Source organism: Lynx canadensis, chromosome D2, assembly GCF_007474595.2.
Source record: "Lynx canadensis isolate LIC74 chromosome D2, mLynCan4.pri.v2, whole genome shotgun sequence".
NCBI classification, from domain to species: Eukaryota; Metazoa; Chordata; class Mammalia; order Carnivora; family Felidae; genus Lynx; species Lynx canadensis.
The window spans coordinates 55,430,354-55,450,874 of record NC_044313.2 but is presented as its reverse complement, the minus strand read 5'-3'; the positions used below and the strand labels follow the sequence as shown (position 1 = coordinate 55,450,874).

Below are 20,521 nucleotides of genomic sequence, written 5' to 3'. Positions count from 1 at the left end.
CTGGGGCACCCCCAGTGGGGCCCCCGAGGCCAGGTGGTTGCTTATCTGTCCCCAGGCCCCTGTTTACAGTACAGGACCCTCTGGGGTGGAGAGCCTATCCGGGGTTCGGGCCAGGGAGGGGGCGTCCGCTGCTGGTTACCTGCAGGTGGCCAGTGTCGGGCAGGCCCAGCCAAGCCCGGGCTCCGGGGGTCCTTCGCCCCACAGCCCGCCTCAGCTTTGGTTTTGAGGCTTTCACCCCTTCCCTCGTCCTTCTCCTCCTTTCTTAGCCGTCTCTCCTCTCCTTCTGTCTCTCCTGCCTCTCCCCCTTCTCACCCCTGTCTCTCTGTGTCCATCTTTTTTCCCTTATGTCTGTCTGTCTGCCACCACCCCCCCCCCCCCGCCACCACATACTCTCTCTCCTTTCTGCCTCCTTCCGACTTCTTTTTTCCTGGAAAAAGCTCGCAGATTTCAGAACCACCCAGGCTTAAAACCATACCCCAGAATGTACTTAATGCCACCCCAAACCGTATATGTTAAAACGGTAAGTTTTGAGTTATGTATATTTTACCAAAATTCTGAAAGCATTTTAAAAAATAGATTTAGAGTGTCAGGCTCACCCAAAATCTAAAAATAAAAAAAAAGGAATGTTGAAAAGAGAAAAAAAAGGAACATACCCCAGCTGCCCCTGTTCCCTGTTCTGTGTGGCTCTGGGAAAGTCACCCACCCTCTCTGAGCCCCAGGTCCTCTCGTTGTAAACTGGGATGTTAACGGAAGGTCCCGGTGGGTGTGGAACAAGGTGGCGTTAAGTGCCAGGCGCTCAGTAAACCCCCATTTCCTCCGTCCTCTTTCTGGCTTTTTCTTGGCCTCTTTCCTCTTGAAGCCTGTTCTTCTTTCTCTGTCCCCCTGAGCCCCTCCAGCCTGTATCAGAGGTCATTTGTGGGGGTCCAGGCAGAGCAGAGGGATGGTGTACCCCCCCTGGGGCCTCTCAAAAACCCTGCAATTAGTAGTAATAGTAACAGCATGGCATCTACTCCCCTGGTACCGGGCTCATGAGCCATGCCAGCCCGAGAAATTGGGGCACTCTTGTCCCCATTAGCTACAAAGAATAGACTGTGGTCCTGTGGGCACTCCCTTGGCAGCAGTATGGCTGGTTTCATCCTCCTGCTCCCCACCCTGGCCCTCTCTGTGGCTCTGGAAAGACAGGGGATGATAGCCGTGGGCCAGAAGAGGCAGGACGAGCCCACCCTACCAGCTCGTGCCAGGTCAGGACAAGAGCCCAGTCCTGGGTGTCCTGACCCAGGTCCCACCTGCCCCTTAACCACCATGCTGGAGGAGGTGGGCATGGGGGCGGGGGCACCTGGTGCTGGGGACCAAGTCAGAGAGACTGCAGGTCCCTGTCCTCCTTCTGGGTGATGATTTCTCTGTCCAGCGGTTGGGCTGGATGGATGACCCCCTTGAGAGGGACCCCCCCTGTCAGTTTCACAGCCTAGTGAATAAGGGGCGGGGGCCCCCTCTGTGCCGCCCTGGGCTGTGCAACATTGGTCAAAGGCCAGGACTCCAGGCAGCCCCTGTGAGCAGCCAGCGTCATCCCTCTGAAGCAGCCTCTGCCCTCCTGGTGCTCCCCAGGGGCAGAACCCCAGCCCCCTCGCATTTAGATCCCTGGCCGTCGGGAGGGGGTTTCCCTCACTGTCTGGGCTCCTCGGGCAAAGGGCATCCTACCCCATGGGGCGGGAGAGTTAAGGCAATGAGTTCACTGGAAAGGTCCAAAGAGGTCACGCATCTGGAGACAGAGCTTTAACCAGGGCAAGATACCAGATAGCTGATCTCAGCTCTGCCGGTACCTTGAGGTGGGACTTTGGGCCTGCCACTGACGCTCTCTGAGCCTCAGTTTCTTCATATGTGGAAGGAAGGGGCTGGATGAGACCCAAATGACCTTCCTGAGTAGATTTGTGTTCGGCCTTGGCTGGGTGCTATGGCAGAGTGATTGCCATGATCGCTCTAGAGTTTACCCCGAGTGTTTTACTATGAGGGAACAGAAGCTCAGAGAGGCTGAGTAACTTAGTGAAGGTCACACAGCTGGGGAGTGAGGGTGGGGCCAGGACTCAAACCTGCCCAGCCACCCAACCCTACACTTGACCATCATGCCACAGTACCACAGAGTGGACAGCTGACAATCCCACCTTCGAGAGGCTCATCAGAGCCCATGTGCGGGCATGAGAGGGTGAGCTGGGACACGTGGCAGGGAGGAACAGCTTTAGGAATTCTGAGACGGGGACAGTCAGGAAGGGCTTCCTGGAGGAGGGGGCCTCACAGTCCTCCCACAAGCTTTGGGGAAGAGCTTTGGATGGGCATCGTCATCCAGAGGGTTCACTCGTTCCCTGAGCACAAGGGGCTTTTATCGAGGGTTGGCAGGAGAGTGTGTGACCCCTCTCTGGGTAGGCTGGTGGATGCTGTTATGCAGGGAAGCCCCCAGGCCCTGGTTGGGAGCTGTTGAGAGGTCCTAGGAAGAGGGGCCTCCCCCCAGCTCCAGCTCCTAACCAGAGACAGGCCACCTGCTTTCTTCACGTATTTCTGGAGCACCTTTCCTGGGCCAGGTCCTGGGCCACAGCAGTGAGCAGGGCAAAGCCCTGCTTTATTCTCCCGCAGGAAATATTTAACAAACAAAGTATCAGTAGATAATACAGTTCCGGATAGCAGTCAGGGCCGTGGGGAAGTCAGGCTGGGCGGGGGTTGATAACTACACAGCCCAGTGTCCAGTATGGTGCTTTGAGAGTGGGTGGAGATGGGCCAGGGTCAGAGAGGCGTTCCCTCAGGAAGTGAGGCCCAAGCCCAGAGCTGATGGCGACCGGGAGTCCACTGGGCACAGAGGTGACGGAAGAGGGTTCCAGGCAGGAGACTGGGTGTGCAAAGGCCCTGTGGCCGGGGAGACCATGAGGAACTGGAAGATGCCCGGTGAGGCTGTAGTGGATAGACTGTGCAGGGCCAGAAGGCCACGTGGGGGATCTGGGTCTTCACGTCGTGAGGACTGGAGGCACAGCCAGGGGACGCGTGGCATTGTGCGCTGTGAGGAGCGCACGCCAGCTGCGGGGCAGGAAGCGGACTGGACGGGGCAGAGGGCTTGTGTTAGCCCTTGCAGTCTCCAGGGGAGTGGCAGTGGTGGCTGGGGCCAGGGTGGAGTCGGAAGAGACGAGAAAATAGATGGAAATGGAAGCGCTTGGCAGAGACAGAGGTCCTGGTGCCACGTCCCATGCTTCCTATCCTCAGACCCGCCCCCTGATGCCATCTGTCTCCTCCTCTCAGGCCTGCGGGTACGAGAGGTACAGATCGAGGTGTCGCGGCAGCAGGTGGAGGAGCTGTTCGGGCTGGAGGATTACTGGTGCCAGTGCGTGGCCTGGAGCTCCGCGGGCACCACCAAGAGTCGCCGGGCCTACGTCCGCATCGCATGTAGGCCGTCCTGACACCCCCACCCCGCTCCCCTGGGCCCGTTCCCCCTGCCCACGCCCCCTGGAGAGGAAACTCCACAGCTGTGGGGGCATCCCTTGCCCGCTGCAGAGACATGAGGGCACACGGATGCCAGCTCAGAAGAGGCCTCCTGGACCCAGAACTTAAGCCACCTCTGGCCTCAGGATTTCTAACAGCCTTTTGTAGCTACGTCTGTATAAGGGAGCTGCCAGCTTCCTCACCAGCCTGGGTTGTTGTGTGCTTAGGATCCCAGCGTCAGGGAGGGAGACCTGTTCCCCCAACCCCACCGGGTGAGGCCCCCACTTTGGAGGAGATGCCCAGGCAGAGCCCAGTTTCCTTGGCGTGCACTGCCCCCTAGTGGCTAGAGTGGGACGCGTGAGGCTTCTGTTCAGCCCAATTGTGCCTGGTGACCCCACTTCCTTCTTCCACTCCTTCTTCCAGACCTGCGCAAGAACTTCGATCAGGAGCCTCTGGGCAAGGAGGTGCCCCTGGACCAGGAGGTTCTCCTACAGTGCCGCCCACCAGAGGGCGTGCCTGTGGCTGAGGTGAGCGGGGACGAGGAGAATACTCGGCATGGCAGAGACCATGATGCCTCAGCCTTCCAGAGCTCTCCCCGTTTCATAGATGGGAATATCGAGGCTTGAGACAGAGAACTACGGCCTCTGCAGAACTCGGCGTGTGCTAGACCCCAGCTCGGCCCTCCACAGGCATAACCTCTCGGGATGGGGAAGAGCTGGGGCCAGATCCCCACGGGCTACTTGAGCAGGCCCCAGGCTGAGTCTCTTGCAACGGAGGTGCCTGTGGCTGTATCTTCCTCCCCCGCCCAGAAGCCAAAGTCCCAGCTTTGTGGATGCCAAAGGGCCTCACCGTGCATGTGTCTGAGCACGTGGCCTTTGCCCTAACGGCGAAGGGCTAACACTTGTGTTGCACGTCCAGGGAGTCAAGTACCGTCCTCCACACTTTGCACACTAACTTGTTTAATCCTTGCATCAGCCCTATGCGGTGGGTGCTAATAAATTCTGCCTTACGAATGATGAAATCGAGGCTGGTGTTAAGCCCCTCCCTAGGGCCGTCTAGCTGGTGGGGTGCTCGTCGCAACCACTGTGTTCTGCAGTATTCGCCACGGGGCCCGGCCCGTGGAGGTCCAGCCTCACTCTGTCACCACCGCGGGTAGACACGGATAGAACTGCGGTCCTGTTTATGGCCGGGCCTCCCTTCCCCTCCAGAGAGGGCCCACTCCCTGAGATGCAGGTAAGCAGGTAGCGGGCCCTCATGCCCCCCACCCCCATCCCTGTAGGTAGAATGGCTCAAGAATGAGGACATCATCGACCCCACCCAGGACACCAACTTCCTGCTCACCATCGACCACAACCTCATCATCCGCCAGGCCCGCCTGGCAGATACGGCCAACTACACCTGTGTGGCCAAGAACATCGTGGCCAAGCGTCGCAGCACCACTGCCACGGTCATTGTCTTCGGTACGGGTCCTGGGGGGGGGCAGCTTGGGCCATATGCCCACCTCACCCCACCCTACACAGGAGGTCGGCAGGACCCTGGTGGACAGGAGAGGGGAGGTGCCTTCCCCAAGATCACACAGCAAAGCTAGTGGTCGAGTCAGGCACTCGTGGGCTTGGGGCTAGAACAGGGCCTCGTCAGCATCCTCACTCCCAAGCCTGGTGACCCAGCAGAGTGCGGAACCGCTGCCCAGGCCTGTAGGATGTTCCTTGCTGTTCCCTCCGCTGGGAGGGGCAGAGCTATAGCTGAGATGCCCCGAGTATGGTAGAAAGAACCCTGCGTCGGGTTTCAGGCACAGGTCGCCCGTTACCAGGTGACCCTGGGTAAGCGTCAGCCCTCCCTGGACCTTTGCTTGCCATCGCACAATGGCGCTGGGAACAGACAGTAACCACCCTCCCCCCCCCGGTCCCCTCCAGTGTTGACGGTCACAGCCAGATTTGTCTGCTGGAAACTGAGCCCCCAGTGCCGCAGCAGGTGGGGTCCAGTTAGGAAAGGCCTCAGCAGAAGGGCCTTGTCAGGACTGGAGATGGGGTCTAGGGGACCCACGGGCCGCAGAGCCAGGCTGACCAGGTGACACGTGCTGCCCTTGCAGTGAACGGTGGCTGGTCCAGCTGGGCGGAGTGGTCACCCTGCTCCAACCGCTGCGGCCGTGGCTGGCAGAAACGTACACGGACCTGCACCAACCCGGCCCCGCTCAACGGAGGTGCCTTCTGCGAGGGCCAGGCCTTCCAAAAGACCGCCTGCACCACCGTGTGCCCAGGTGAGGCCCCGGGCCGGCGGGCGTCCTGCCCACGCCCAGCCCGCCACGGTCCCCAGCCCTGCCTTCTGTGCCGTGGGGTCTGCTGCGGTCAGGACAGCCGCTCTCTCCCCATGGTGGTGCTTGTTCTGGGGCCCACGGCTGGCCGAGCAGGCTGGACATGATGCTGTGGCCTGTGCCCTCTCGTTCCGCGCCCGGCTGCTAGAGGGACGGAGAGAGAGGCTCTGAGCTGCAGTCTGCTGGCGGGGGGGAGTGAGGGGAGCCCTTCCACCCTCCGTGCCGTGGGCCAGGGTCCCAGCGCTGCCCGGGGTCAGAGAGCCTGTCCTCCTGCCCGAGACTTTGGCTGCCGCCCCTAATCCTGCAAAGGTCCTCTCTCCCCTCACCTTTGTCTCAGTCTGCGCCTCCGCGTCTGTGGGTCTATGCGCGCCTGGTTTTGTCCCGCCCCTTCCGCGTTTGCGTGAACCATGTGGTATATTTCCCTTGGGTTTGTGTCTTCGCGGATGCACCGGGCTGTGTCTGTGTGAGTGGCCTCCTGTGTCTGTTTGTGTCCTCTCTGCCCGCACGGTGCCCCTGACTGCGTTGGAAGGGGCCATGTGGCCATGGGTGGATGGATCTCTTCGTGTGGCTTCTGTGTCCTAGTCTCCCGTCCTGCTGGAGTGTGTGTGTGTGTGTGTGTGTGTGTGTGTGTGTGTGTGCGCGCGCGCACCGCTGTGTGCCCTGGGCTCCCCTCCTGCCGTAGTGTGTGTGTGCGCGTGCGCGTGCACCGCTGTGCTCTGCACGCATACCTGTGCACGCATGTGCCCCACGTGCCGTGTGTTGTGCTCCTGCAGTGGACGGAGCGTGGACGGAGTGGAGCAAGTGGTCAGCCTGCAGCACTGAGTGTGCCCACTGGCGCAGCCGCGAGTGCATGGCGCCCCCGCCCCAGAACGGAGGCCGAGACTGCAGCGGGACCCTGCTCGACTCCAAGAACTGCACCGACGGGCTGTGCATACAGAGTGAGTCCCTGCGCCGGCGGGGCCCGGGGGCGGGAGCTCCAGCCGGATGAGGCCCCTCCCACCCCGCCCCGCCCCGCCCCACCGGCCGGCCCCAGGCCTCCGGCGCTGGCCTCGGTGGAGCAGCCCCTGGGGCCTCTGCCCACTCGCCGCGTGCATCACCTCATCTGCGCGTTTCCTGTCACGTTCACCATCCTTTCTTTGCCACCTGTGTCATTGTCTTTCCCTTTATTTCCCTCGACAGATAAGAAAACTCTAAGTGACCCCAAAAGCCACCGTAAGTCCCATTTCATGGCTGTCCTTTCTTCTCTGGGGGACCCTTGCTCTCCTTGGCTGGCTTTTCCAGGGTGTGGGGTGCAGGGCAGGGCAGGGCACAGGGAGACTTGAAGGTGCCCCCCCCCACCAACCGTCCATGGGCCCCCCCCTTGGCCCCCAATGCTGCACGTGCCACGCCCTCCGTCATGTGCAGACAGGCAGACTCTCAGCCCACAGAAAGGACACCATCCCCACCCTCCCATTACGGGAGAAGATGAGCCTCAGAGAGAAGGGACTTATCCAAGGACTCAGCCAGGATTTGAGCATCAGTACTTACGTGACCCACGCCGGTGCTCTTAGCCTTGTCCCCTCAGCCTTCCTCTCCGCAACAGAGCCGGTGCAGAGGCCCATACCGTCCCTTCCGGTGCCCCTACTGTATCCCCCAGCGAGGTTCTCCTAGCGTCAGCCCCGAGGGGGTCTGGTCCACTTACCCCCCAGGCCGTCCTGCGGCCACACCAGAGCAGTAAATCTGCTCGGGCAGATCGGCCTGTGGTAATTAAACCATAATTTCCAAATAATTCCGGGTTCATAAAATCAGCAGTGGGCCCCTGGGCCCAGCTCACAGGGGGACCAGGCTCGTGACTGGTGAGCGATTATCAGGTGACCCTCGATGGTTAGGGAGAGCATCAGGAGGCAGAGCCGAGCCCCGAGGGCCTCCTGGCAGCTCTCCCGGGTGCCAGGGCCCTCCGGGGAGCCCAAGAGTGAGGGCCACCGAGGAGAGATGGGGCCAGAAGGTGGCAGAAGTGGGCGGACACCAGGACTGAGCCGTGCCCTGCCTCCCAAAGGCTCAGTCGGCACCAGGAAAGTGGAGCTTGGAAGGGTCCAGGCAGGGAAAGCAGGCCTCCCTGTCCGCGGGCCCTCCCAGGAGGGGAGACCGGACGTTGGCTTCCTGGAGGTCCCCAAACAAAAGAGGGAAGAGCAGGCATCTTGGCTCGGCCTGTGGGCTGTCCAGTGTCCTAGCCACTCACCACGCGTGGCTCTTCCCACTTCCATTTAACTTGGTTAAAACTAAATACATTTTTAAAGACTGAGTGCCTCAGTCAGAGCGGCCACGTTTTAGTTGTTCGTTAGCCACACGTGGCTAGTGGCTGTCACGGGGGACAACGCAGACACAGAATGCCTGTCATCGTGTCAATGCCACCTCCCTGCCTGGGCCGTGTGGGGTTACTTGCAGCTGTGTGGCAGCCTGCCTGGGGAAGGAAAGTGTAGCCGGTGGGTGGCCCCCCCTGAGCCCCTTCCTTCCCCTCCACCTGCTCACCTCCTCTCCACCCCATCGCCTTGCATCTCATTCCCTCCTCCTGCTCCCCCTCTGCCGACATCCCCTCCCCTCAGCCCAGGATGCAAGTTGAGCTCAGGGTGGCTGCTTACAGAGATTACCGGGAGCCGGGACCTCCGGCCCTGGGATGTGCTGCAGGCCACAGCAAGGGCCTCCGTTTGCATCCTGGCTGGGACAGGACACTGTCTCTTTCTCAGCAGTGAGCAAGGAGTTACCTGTTGGGACTGCCCATGAGTCCTCTTGCGTTTTTCTGCACGGGGCGGGGGGGGGGGGGGGGAAGCAAGACAGTAACGGATCTGAGGCCGTTTTACTGGTCGAGACTGATGCGCAGAGAGGTTGAGGCTTGCCTGCGGTCCCGGCCAGTCACGAGGGCTCAGACTAGGACCTAGCATAGCGCCGGTCTGTCCCAGGACCTGGGTCTCTGCCCCTGCCCCTCACCCAGCCCTCCTGTCCCTGCAGTGCTGGAGACCTCGGGGGACGTGGCGCTGTACGCGGGCCTCGTGGTGTCCATCTTCGTCGTCGTGGGCGTCGTCATGGTGGTGGGGGTGGTGGTTTACCGCCGCAACTGCCGGGACTTTGACACGGACATCACCGACTCGTCGGCCGCCCTCACTGGCGGCTTCCACCCCGTCAACTTCAAGACTGCGAGGCCCAGTAAGGACCTGGGAGTACCCGGGGTGGCAGATGCAGGCAGGGTACCCAGAGGGGCACGGCAGCCAGCCACACCGGCCAGACTGGAGTGGGGCCTCCCCCACTGGACTTTTGGGTGGGATTTTGCAACAGAAGGGCCCCCGGCGGGAGCAGAGGATGGGACCGGGCCAGCGAGGCACAGCTGGGTCTGACTGTAGCCCCAACCCCTGCAGACAATCCACAGCTCCTGCACCCATCCGTGCCTCCAGACCTCACGGCCAGTGCCGGCATCTACCGCGGGCCCGTGTATGCCCTGCAGGACTCCGCCGACAAGATCCCCATGACCAACTCGCCCCTGCTGGATCCCCTGCCTAGTCTCAAGATCAAGGTCTACAACTCCAGCACCACCGGCTCGGGGCCAGGCCTGCCAGATGGGGCTGACCTGCTAGGGGTCCTGCCGCCCGGCACGTATTCCGGCGACTACACCCGGGATGCCCACTTACTGCACCTGCGCAGTGCCAGCCTCGGCTCCCAGCAGCTCCTGGGCCTGCCCCGCGACCCGGGGAGCAGCGTCAGCGGCACTTTTGGCTGCCTGGGTGGGAGGCTCAGCATCCCGGGCACAGGTGGGCTCCTCCTGCCCCGCTCGCCTGTCAGCCCGGCCTCCGCATGTCCCCTCTGGGCATCCCCAGCCCCTCCCCCCTCTCCCCGCAGCAGAAGATAGGGCTTCCCCGATCCCATTTCACAGATGGGGAACATGCGGTCCAGGGGAAAGAAGGGACTATAACATAGAAGACTTGGGGTCCAGGCGTTTCTGTCTCACGAAAGCAGGGGAACCTTGGACCAGCCCCTCTCTAAACCTTATCTGTTAGGTGGGAGGGAATATGTCTTTGTAATTCAGCAGGCCTACAGAGCACTACTGAGAAGGCAGAGCCATCAGCTGATAGTTTCCCAGTGTGACACTGATCTGGGGCTGGAGCTGGCCCTGGGGCCTTTGAACTTTGGCACTTTGCCCCATCTCTATACCCCACCGCAGTGCTAGAGGCCCGTGTGTTAGCAGATGTACCCACAGCTGTCAGTGGCCTGGGCTCCCCCTTGTACCTAGTCCCCGAGCTTCTGTCCCCCAACCTTGCTGGTGGCCACCTGGAGTTCAGGAGATGCCTTTCCCCCCCTGCCCCAAGCTAGGAGCCAACCAACCCCCTCCCCCACCCCCCCCATCCCCCATTCTAGGCTTTTAGATTCCCTCCAGCTGCTGACCTCCTTCTGCCCCTAGGGGTCAGCCTGCTGGTACCCAATGGAGCCATCCCCCAGGGCAAGTTCTACGAGATGTACCTCCTTATCAACAAGGCAGAAAACACCCTGTGAGTGGACAGACCTCAGTCTGGCATGGGCTGCCCCCCTTCTCTTCCTCTCCCTGCTGCCTGGCCACCTTGGGTTCAAATATCACCATCTGAGCCAGATCCTAAAGTAGCCCTCCAAGCAAAACATTGACAGATCTTATTACGTCCACATTTAAAATGTGCAGCACCGACACAGCGAATCATAAAACTGAAAGGCGATTGACAAAGTAGCTACAATACGACAAGAGGCTTATCCTTACTATGTAAAGAGGCTTTAGAGACCAATAAAAAAAGTAAATATTTCACTACAAGAATGGGCAAAGGATACGAACAAGTGATTCACACATACTCTCTGATGCAAGCACGTATACACACACACACACACACACACACACACACACACACAGTGGCCAGTAGATTATGAAAAAATGGCCAGCCTACTTTGTAGTCAGAGAAATAGAAATTCAAACAGCCATGAGACACTAGGAGTTTTTTGTTTCTCGAATTTGCAAAGATTTTTTTCAAACGGCCTGACCTCCATATTGACAAGAGTGTGGGACCTCGGCCCTCCCATGACACGCAGGAGGGAGCACGGGCTGGTACCAGCTCCCCAGAGGGCAGTTTAGCAACGCTTAACCAAAAGCATCCCAAGCGTGCAGAACCTTTGAAAATACGAGCAAAGACATAGCTGAGAACGCTGCAGTGGAATAGCAGAAATCTGAACACACTTTCAAGGCCTAGGCCGTCTTTCTGCCTCTCCTTAACCCCTCACCTCCGGGGGCCCAGGGGTGCAGACCTGCCTCTGTCACCCAAGAGCCGGGGTAGAGGTGGCAGGCCCACACCGGTCCCTTGCTGAGCTTCAGGCCTGCCCTCACTGCCTCCCCCCTGCCCTCTGCCCTGTCCCCAGCCCGCTTTCAGAAGGGACCCAGACGGTATTGAGCCCCTCAGTGACCTGTGGGCCCACGGGCCTCCTGCTGTGCCGCCCCGTCATCCTCACGGTACCCCACTGTGCTGAAGTCCGTGCCGGCGACTGGATCTTCCAGCTCAAGACCCAGGCCCACCAGGGCCACTGGGAGGTGAGGAGCCAAGGCTGGGGGGGGGGGGGGGGGCGGGGAAAGCGGGGCAGATCTATCTGAACCTGCCCTGGGAGGCCTCAGAAGCTGAAAGAAAGCCCCTCTTCTCCCAGCCCAACCTGGGTGGATCTCTCCATGGCCTTGACTGTGACCTCTTTGCCTCCCCGTGTAGGAGGTGGTGACCCTGGACGAGGAAACCCTGAACACGCCCTGCTACTGCCAGCTGGAGGCCAGGTCCTGCCACATCCTGTTGGACCAGCTGGGCACCTACGTGTTCACGGGTGAGTCCTATTCCCGCTCGGCAGTCAAGCGTCTCCAGCTGGCCATCTTCGCCCCTGCCCTCTGCACCTCCCTGGAGTACAGCCTCAGGGTCTACTGCCTAGAGGACACGCCCGTAGCGCTGAAGGTAAGGCCAGGCCGTCGGTAGCACACAGCCCTGGCACACGGTGGGTGTATCACCCCCTCCCCCCAGCTGACCGGCTGTGCGGTACCTTCCAGTGCCCCCGCCCCCCAGAATCGTGGTACTTTCCAGGCACCCCTCTACCGCCATCAACCTCATTAATCACTCATTGCTCAAACATTGAAACGGCATCAGACTCGCGAGATACAGTTTTGCCCTCACCAAACTGCAGGCTAGAGGCGGGGGAAATGACAGGGGGCCTCGCTGATGGAGGGCTAAGCGAGCACCAGCCTGGGAGGGAGAGGATCTGAGAAGGCTTCACGGCACATTAACCTTAGACCTGTGCTCCAAAAGCCAAGGAAGGGTGCCCGGAAGAGAAGGGTGAAGGCCATCCCAGTGGGCGCGGCCGCTGACGCAAAGGCAGGTGTGTTGTCCCATGTGACCGAAGCACGCAGGGGCTGTTTCTAAGACCTCGAGCTCATCCTGACACTGGAAGAGCATAGCCCCTTGGCCTTGTGTTGACCTTCTCCTGCCGCCCACTTCTCTGCGAAGCCTCCGGGGCCTTTCCTGTGGCTCCAGACCTCCCTTGACCCAGGTCTAGGGTCCCCTCTAGCTCCTGTCTCCCAGTCTCGCGTGACTTGTCCCCAGCTCCAAGTTGAGGACTGATGCAACATGGGTGAAAAGGCCTCATGGGGGAGTGAGTGTCTTCTGCTGGGCCAGGCTGGCCTGAAACTGCAGAAGGCCCACAAGGGATCGGGGGTTCCGAGGAGAGGCTCTCGCGGCCTGGATCTCTGAGTACTGGGACACTGGCCAGTGTCCAGCTTTGATCAGAGAATGGAGGGGACGGCAGGAGGAAAGCCACCACATTTGAGCTTGATGGCATCACTTATTTATTCAGTCCCCGTCTGTCTGTCCGTCCGTCCATCCATCCATCCATCCAGCTTGCTGCCCATCTATCTGTATACTCATTCACTCAGCAGTCCATCTGTCTGTGCAGCCATCGCCAACCATCCCTTCGTCTTTCCTTCCGTCTGTCCTTCTGTTTGTATATCCATCTGTTTGCATATCCATCTACACATCCATCGTCTGTCTGTATCTATCTACCCAACTATTTATCCATCCATTCATTCATCTACCTGTCCAGTCATCTATAAATCCAGTTATCTATCCATCTGTCCCATTATCTGTCCATTCCCCCGTCTATTCACACAGTGTGTCTTCTCCGAGCACTTACCAAATGCCCAGCCCTGTGCTCCGATGGTGGCCTGCCCTCAGTCTTACAGCCTGGCTCCTACTGCCCGCCTGTGTCCCCACACCCCGAGCTTGCAGCAGGAAAGACCCCAACTGGCCAAGTATGACGGGCTCCCCCTTCCCGTTGCCTCCTGCCCACAGGAGGTGCTGGAACTGGAGCGGACCCTGGGTGGCTACCTAGTGGAAGAGCCAAAACCCCTGCTGTTTAAAGACAGTTACCACAATCTGCGCCTGTCTCTGCATGACATCCCCCATGCCCACTGGAGAAGCAAGCTGCTGGCCAAGTACCAGGTGAGGGCTGGGCCACAGGAGGTGGCGAATGACGCCGGGGCAAGGGGAGCATTCGGTCTGCCCGCGGAAGATCGGTTCCCCCTCCCGGGCCTTGGCCTTCCTGTCTCCTTCCTCTAGCCTTGCCCCCGCCTCCCCGAGTCTCTGTCTCCCTCCCACCCCACTCTCCATGCCCCTAGTCGTCCCTAGGCACGTCGTCACGTTCGGTGCCACCGACAGCCACGTTCCCCCCCCCCCCCACCCCGTCACACTCCCACACACAGATGTCTACAGACAACGTCATCTTCAAAGAGGCCTTGCCATCTCTAAGAGTGCTCATGCCTGGCTGACCATCCAGAGTCGTCTCGGATGGTCACTCCCCTGTGCCTACACTCACCTGAGCAACCCCATGGACTCTGCAGGGCCTCCAGCCCCAGACGTACATGCGCATGTGTGCATACGCATACACATACACACGTGCGCACACGCATCCAGACTTGTGCCACCTTCCCCAGACACTCGTTTCTCGGCTGAAGGGCCCCTGACCAGCTCTTCCTCTTCCTCTCTGGACGGAGAGGCCTGCCCTGCCCCCTGGGGGGGGGGGGGTCCCATCGCTCCCTGAGGTTGGCCCCCTGACCGGCCTCTGCCTCCATTCCCTGAGGGTAGGGCAGGGCAGGGCAGGCTGGCCTCACCTTGACCCTGACGCCCCTCCCTCAGGAGATCCCCTTCTATCACATTTGGAGTGGCAACCAGAAGGCCCTGCACTGCACCTTCACCCTGGAGAGGCACAGCCTGGCCTCCACAGAGCTCTCCTGCAAGATCTGTGTGCGGCAGGTGGAAGGAGAGGGCCAGATCTGCCAGCTGCACACCACGCTGGCAGAGGTGAGGCGGGAGGACAGATACCCCGTGGGGCCGGGGGAGGCAGCGTTCAGACCCGCGTGCATGGGGATGCTGCCTTCCGTAGATATGTCCCCGTCATATCTACGGTCTGGGCTGGGACTCTGTCACTTCCTGCACACTTATTGAGTCCTGTGCTTGGCCGGTACCAGGCAACAGAAATCACTAAGTCAGAAGGTAGATCTTAGGGAGGAAGAGACCATCGACCTTGTGTCAGGTCAGTGCTTAGCCCAAGCCTATGGCTCTCCTCCACTATACATCCACATTGAGGTTTACAAAACCCAGGCCACCCAGGCCAGCAGCGCGAGAAGTTTCTTGGGCAATGTAAAAAGCGCCGATCAGAGGCCTAGACCCAGCTCTCTACCGAACTTGGCACGTGACCATGGGCAAGTCACTTCCCCGTTCTGGACTTCATTCCCACGTGTGTCAACGTGCGTCTGTGTGGAGTAGACTGTGGCTGAGGCTCCTTATGGCTTTGGAATCACGAGCCTGCACCCGCATCAGCCTGGGACAGCGCATTCGCCTGGTCCGCCGCAAGGACCGTTGGGCACGCAGCCCTGGCCCTTGGAAGCCGACCTAATGGGGGAGGAGGTTTTTGAGCAGCTGACCTGCCCAGAGCGTGGGGAGGAACCTCCACGAGCTCACAGTCCCCGTGCAGGAAGGTCGGAGGGGCGGATGCTAGTGCTGTGCATGGGGGAGCCCCCTGCCCCTCTCACCTTGCCCCCTGCCCTTCTAGACACCTGCTGGCTCCCTGGATGCCTTCTGCTCTGCCCCTGGCAGCACGGTCACCACCCAGCTGGGACCCTATGCCTTCAAGATTCCACTGTCCATCCGCCAGAAGATATGCAACAGCCTGGATGCCCCCAACTCGCGGGGCAATGACTGGCGGCTATTGGCGCAGAAGCTCTCCATGGACCGGTGGGTGTTGGGCCAGGCCGGCCCCACCCCAACCTCCCTTTGTCCCCCAAGGGGCAGGTGGGGCAGGCAGCCCGACAGTCCAGGATCAGATCCTTCCATTTGCGGTAGATCAGGAGCTGAGGCTTGGGTGTGCTCAGTCTGAGAAGCCCATTTTTGGGGAGTGCCATACTCAGCGTGCTGGCCCGTGAGGATCAGGTGAGGCCAGGACACCAGGGGTCATCACCATCTGCACCCCCGGGCCCAGGATGGAACAGGTGTTCTGGAAATGTTTGCTGAGTGACGGTGTATTTTGGTGCCGAAGCCCTTCTGGAGAATCTAAAATGCTGCATAAATATAATGGCAATAGTAATTATTAGAATTACATTATACTTACTGAGAAACCATTTAATAAACGTGCATTGAGCAGATGCCACGTAGAAGACACCTGACTAGAGATGGATGGGCTTTACAAAGAGTCTAAGGCTCTGTTCCTGCTCTCGGGGTAGTGTGTGGGGCAAAACCAAGCAGGGAACAGATGCGGGAGGAGGAAAGATTGGAATTCTAGGTTTGGACAGTCTCTCCTGGGGCCAGTGTCTTTCAACGGGTAATAATAACAATGATGATGGATGATGATGAGCAAGACAGTTTCCATCTTAGGGATGAGGAAACCGAGGCTCAGAAAGGAGCAGTGGCTTTCCCAGGGCCACACAGCCCCCAAGCAGAGGGGCTAGGGTTCCGACCCAGGGTCGGGGGACCTCAGAGCCTTCCCACTTCCTGGTGCTCTGTCCACTTCCAAGCTCCCGGGAGGTGCTGAGTGTTGGGGGAGCCCAGTGACCCTCTCCTTCCCTCCGCCAGGTACCTGAACTACTTTGCCACCAAAGCGAGCCCCACGGGTGTAATCCTGGACCTCTGGGAAGCTCTGCAGCAGGATGACGGGGACCTCAACAGCCTGGCGAGTGCCTTGGAGGAGATGGGCAAGAGTGAGATGCTGGTGGCCATGGCCACTGACGGGGACTGCTGAGCCGCCCCGGACCGTGGACTGGGAGGGCTGGCAGGAGGCGGGCACAGAGGAGGCAGCCTCGTGTGAGGCAGTGCGGCCCCTGCTGCCCCCCAGCTCACAGCCAGAGGCGCCCCCTCCTCCTCCTCCCCCTGCCCCATTCCCAGACCACAACCAGCCTTAGCAAATCCATGTACTCTGTTGTCAGGAAGACCCAGTGTTCCTTCTCCACCCCTTGCTGTCCCCCCTGCCCTTGGATCTCCGTGGAGGAACCGAGACGAGGCCTCTGGAGGCAGCGAGGGGAGCCAGGAGGTGGCCCTCCCTCCCTCCTCCCACCCCCACCAGCCACCTCCGCCCCAGGAGCTCTGGGTGACGTTTGTCTTAGATGCGTTCTTCGGTTTCTTCCTCAGTTACTGGTTTCTCCCTCCCGCCTAAGTCCTCTTCTCCTTTCACACCGTTTTCCTCTTTGAAGAGTCAAGTACAATTCAGACGAACTGCTTTCTGTCGTCCAAAGCAAAAAGGAAAAGGAAAGGAAGAAAGAAAGCTTCAGACCCCTAGTCAGGCTCAAAGAAGAAAAAAGAGGAACACCAAAACCACAAGGGAAAAGAAAAACCCAGTTTCTTAGGAAACGCAAATGATTTATTATCCAGATATTTGGATAAGTCCTTTTTAAGAAAAAAAAAAAAAAAAAAAGAAAATGAAAAACAACACAAAAAAATAGAAAACTCTTTTCTTGAGTGTGGATGAGTGTGGGCTTGCTCATGGTTCTGGCCAGGAGTGAGCGTGTGTGCATGTGTGGGGGGTGTGTGTGTGTGTGTGAGAGAGAGAGAGAGAGATTATCAGGGAGAGAGAGACAGAACAGGGAACACCTTGCTGCTAATGATTCTGTCTTAGGCTAAATTCCTACAAGGCCTCAGTTTCCCCAGGTGTACAGGGTCGAACGGGGTTTTAGCCACGGTACCACGTTTCCCTCTAAAATTCTGAGCAGATGCTGAATCTTTAAAGGCAAGGAGCCCTGAGATCTGGAGTGGGCTGGGGTCCTCCCTCCCGCATCCCCAGGCAGATGCCCCACAGGCTCCCTGGGCTGGGCAGACCAGGCCAGCTGTGAGCCAGGGACAATGTTTCCAGTGCCCCGGTCTGGTGGCTCCTGGAAAAGGGGGTGGGGCCCAGCAGTGGGGCTCTAGCAGAGAAAGAAGTGGGCGGGGAGAGTCTCCCGTGGGCACTTCTCTCCTTCACCCCAGGGTGGGAGCAGCCAAGTCACCCCTCTACCTAACAGCCCCAGACCAGGTGGGCTGGCGCAAATTGACATTCCGCTAATGAATGCCCAGGAATCCGGGAACTGGTCTCCCCCAGCCTCAGTTTCTCCGTCTATAAAGCAGGAGGGCTGGATAAGCGGGCCTCTGACTGCAGAAGCCTGGGCTTCTGGGCCTCAGCGTGGCTTTACGGAATGTGTGAGCAGTCAGCCCTGTGGGCCGGGAGGCTGGGAGGTGGGCGGGCTGGCTGTGCTCTACGTGCACGCCCCAGTGAAGGAGGACCTGGGGAGGGCTGTTTTCCCAGCTCTGACCTCCACCGGCAGCTCCCTTAGCCCTGTTCTCACCCTCCCACTGCAGTCTGGGAGGTCTGAACAGGTGGGACTGCCAGAGTGGAGGGGGCTGGTACCTCCTCACCAGCCTGCTCCGGGATGCTCCAAGGGCCCAGCAGGATCCCTTTTGGGCTGGCTGATCATGGCCGGGACCAGGCTCTTACGGCTGGCACAGAGGCCTCCTCGCAGGCCTCTCCCTGGCACCCGGGGCAAAGCAAGAAGTTCTGGGCACTGACCCCAGGGCTTGCCCCAGCTGGTCCATGACCAGCCTGGGCGCATCCTGGCCCTTGAAAGTCTGGTCTCCAGGGAGGAGAACAGGTTTGGGGGCTCCAGTCCTAGCCGGCAACCTCAGCCTACCCTTCCCTGCCATGGACTCGGGCTCATGGGGGTTCTCGCCCCCTGCCGGCGACCCTGGGGGGGGGGGGTAGGTTGGCCACGGACAGACAGAGGCCTGCTCGGTTTGAGAGAGGATCTCTCCTATCAGCGCTGCTGAAGGAGCCGGGCCTGCACTCAGGGCTTGGCAACAATGGCTCTCTGCCCCGGGGCCTGTGTGGTGTTGCCTCGCAGGCCTCGAGGCTTCCCTGCCCATCCACTGTGGGCTCAGCATCCCTGATGAGTCCTGGCCTGAGCTGTGCAGGCAGGGGTGACAGCATGGCCCGGAGAGAGCAGCCTGACCAGTGCCACGAGAGGCTTTACCCGGACCCTTCCCATCAGTCTCTGCTCACAGGCAGCCTGAAGTCCAAAGACCAGCACCCCAGCTCCAGCTGTGCCAGTAAACTGCTGTGTGACCTTGGGCATAGGACTGCCTTCTCTGGGCCTCACTTCCTTTTTACACCTGCAGCTGCTGTCTGGCTGCCCTTGGGTTCTGACATACACGGTCATTCTGGGTTTCTCGTGGGAGGGAACCAGGCCGTGTTCTGCCGGGCCCCTCCTGCCTGCCCCGCTCGCTCAGCAGCCACGATGGGAGCTCTTGGTGGATGAGGCCAAGCCAGCCGCACGCGTGCCATTTCTCATCTGATTTCCAGAAATCGTGCACCAGGGCCTGGAGCACAGAACCGATTGGCTGGGGCCTCCTGGGAGGGTTCAAATTGTCCAGCTTTATAAGAAACGCCGAGAAAGGGTTTGCTGCCTCCATCAATCAAACCTCTGCTGAGGCTGCTGTGGCTGCGTCCCTACGCTGCCCGCCTTAGGGTAGGATCAAGATTTCTCCTCTGATTCAGGCCTGAGAGGCAGCCCCACGTGGCCTGTGTACCGCCAAGAGTGGCAGATCAGGGGCCACCGCAGGCTTGCAGGGCCCTCCCGTGGGCGTTTACGTCTCTCATCTCCGGGGTGTGTGCTTGCGTGTGTGCGTGCCCCGCACGCGTGGGCTTTTATCTGCAGGCACATCAGGGTACCCCTCCGGGAACGTGTCCCCACCCGGGTGCGAGCGTGTGCCCTCTCCGAGTCCACAGGGTCAGTTGGTGTATCTTCTACGTGCCTCTCCCTCTGCTTTCTCTCGCAGTGACCCGGGCTCTGGAGCTCCGGGCCAGGGGTCCTCCTGAGGGTGTGGGGGACCCCATCCCCTGGACGATCCAGGACCCTCTGGTCCTTTCCCCAGCAACCAGGCAGCTGAGCTAGGTCCCTTAGTAGGCCCTCTGAGGGAAGGTGACCAGGAGTTCGGCTGCAGGGAGATCTCCTGGGGGCAAAGGGCTGGACCCCCTGCCTGGGCCGTGGACACGCGTTATGTGTCCCAGGGATGTAGGGCTGCAGGGATGGCCCAATCCCACCACTGTTGAGTCTGTAAACTTCGATCTGTAAATAACGTTTAGCATTCCTATTGTAACAAAATTAATTTTTACAAAATAAATTATATTTCCTAGTCTAATTTAAAAAAAAACAAAAAACCCTGGTTGTCTTCTGTTGTCTTCTTGACTGTCTTTCTATCAGCAGTTGGAACGACCTTCCTGCTTTCCTCAAAATTCCACGGGTTTGGGATCGGGCAGTCGCTCTCAGAGCTCTCTGAGCTCCTGGAAACGATCAACGTCAACTGCTTCATTTTGCAGAAGGGAAAACTGGCCCAGAGAGGGGTTAAGGATTTCTCTGGGGTCGCGCAGCAAGTTAGAGCCCGTGCTGGATGCCAATCCCTGCTCCCCAGTCAGCACTCTCCATGCATAAGCACCCAAGGAGTGTGTTCAGGGGTCAGTCCGTTGAGCCTGCTGTGGGCTAGGTGATCGGTGGAGATACCCATAAGAAATTCAAAAGGGCTGAGGCAGAGAGGTCAGTTTAGAGTACTCACCTGGAACATAATCATGCACGTAGAAAGGGATTGATGGGTGGGCTGCGATCGCGTGACTTTGGACCCAGGGCTGCTATGCGTGGCTGGGCAGGTTACACACTGAACAAGAGTACCGTGCCTAAAGGGGAGGATGGGGCCATTCCCCCAGAGGGTAGATTTGCGTGTTTATTGCGGGATGTTTCCAGCAGGTGGCAGTAGAGGGTCTTGTTCTAATAAAATCAACCTCTTGGTGTTGTTAATCTTCCCATAGGTGGAAGTATTTCGAAGGGGCGTTTTTTTCCCCCTACTTTGCAGGAAGGTGCCGAATGACCGGCAGGGGCCCTGTGAGTTGGTCCTCAGGCCTCCCTGTGTGCGTTGAGTCTAGTCCCAGCATTTTCCAGCTTGCAGTGCCTGCTTCGTGGGGGATTCTGTGATCTCTGAAGTGTGGGGGTGAGAGTACCCTCTGGTCTCAGAGTAGAGACATAGTGTTCATTAGCGCAAGAGGGACTCTGAGAAGTCCTATGAGAACAAGCCGGGTCTCTTCATGTCCATGTAGTGCGTCCCCGGTGTATCTGGCCTTTTTAACCTTTCCACGCCCCGAAGTATATGTATATGGTACGCATAGGCCCTGCCAGCTCTC

At 59.4% G+C, this 20,521-nt stretch overlaps 1 protein-coding gene across 1 annotated transcript in view; it reads left to right on the top strand.

The window, feature by feature from the left end:
* UNC5B (unc-5 netrin receptor B) overlaps window positions 1–19,480 on the top strand; it is an 81,658-nt gene extending 62,178 nt beyond the window's left edge. The window contains exons 3-17 of the mRNA XM_030335147.1: window positions 3,280–3,423; window positions 3,883–3,986; window positions 4,739–4,919; window positions 5,549–5,716; window positions 6,544–6,708; window positions 6,950–6,982; window positions 8,756–8,950; window positions 9,160–9,549; window positions 10,197–10,284; window positions 11,171–11,339; window positions 11,509–11,742; window positions 13,129–13,278; window positions 13,972–14,136; window positions 14,888–15,069; window positions 15,904–19,480. Of these exons, the coding sequence (XP_030191007.1) occupies window positions 3,280–3,423; window positions 3,883–3,986; window positions 4,739–4,919; window positions 5,549–5,716; window positions 6,544–6,708; window positions 6,950–6,982; window positions 8,756–8,950; window positions 9,160–9,549; window positions 10,197–10,284; window positions 11,171–11,339; window positions 11,509–11,742; window positions 13,129–13,278; window positions 13,972–14,136; window positions 14,888–15,069; window positions 15,904–16,069 (2,534 nt within the window). The 3' untranslated portion in view covers window positions 16,070–19,480. The remainder of the gene's footprint in view (window positions 1–3,279; window positions 3,424–3,882; window positions 3,987–4,738; window positions 4,920–5,548; window positions 5,717–6,543; window positions 6,709–6,949; window positions 6,983–8,755; window positions 8,951–9,159; window positions 9,550–10,196; window positions 10,285–11,170; window positions 11,340–11,508; window positions 11,743–13,128; window positions 13,279–13,971; window positions 14,137–14,887; window positions 15,070–15,903) is intronic.
* Window positions 19,481–20,521: the final 1,041 nt, after the last annotated feature.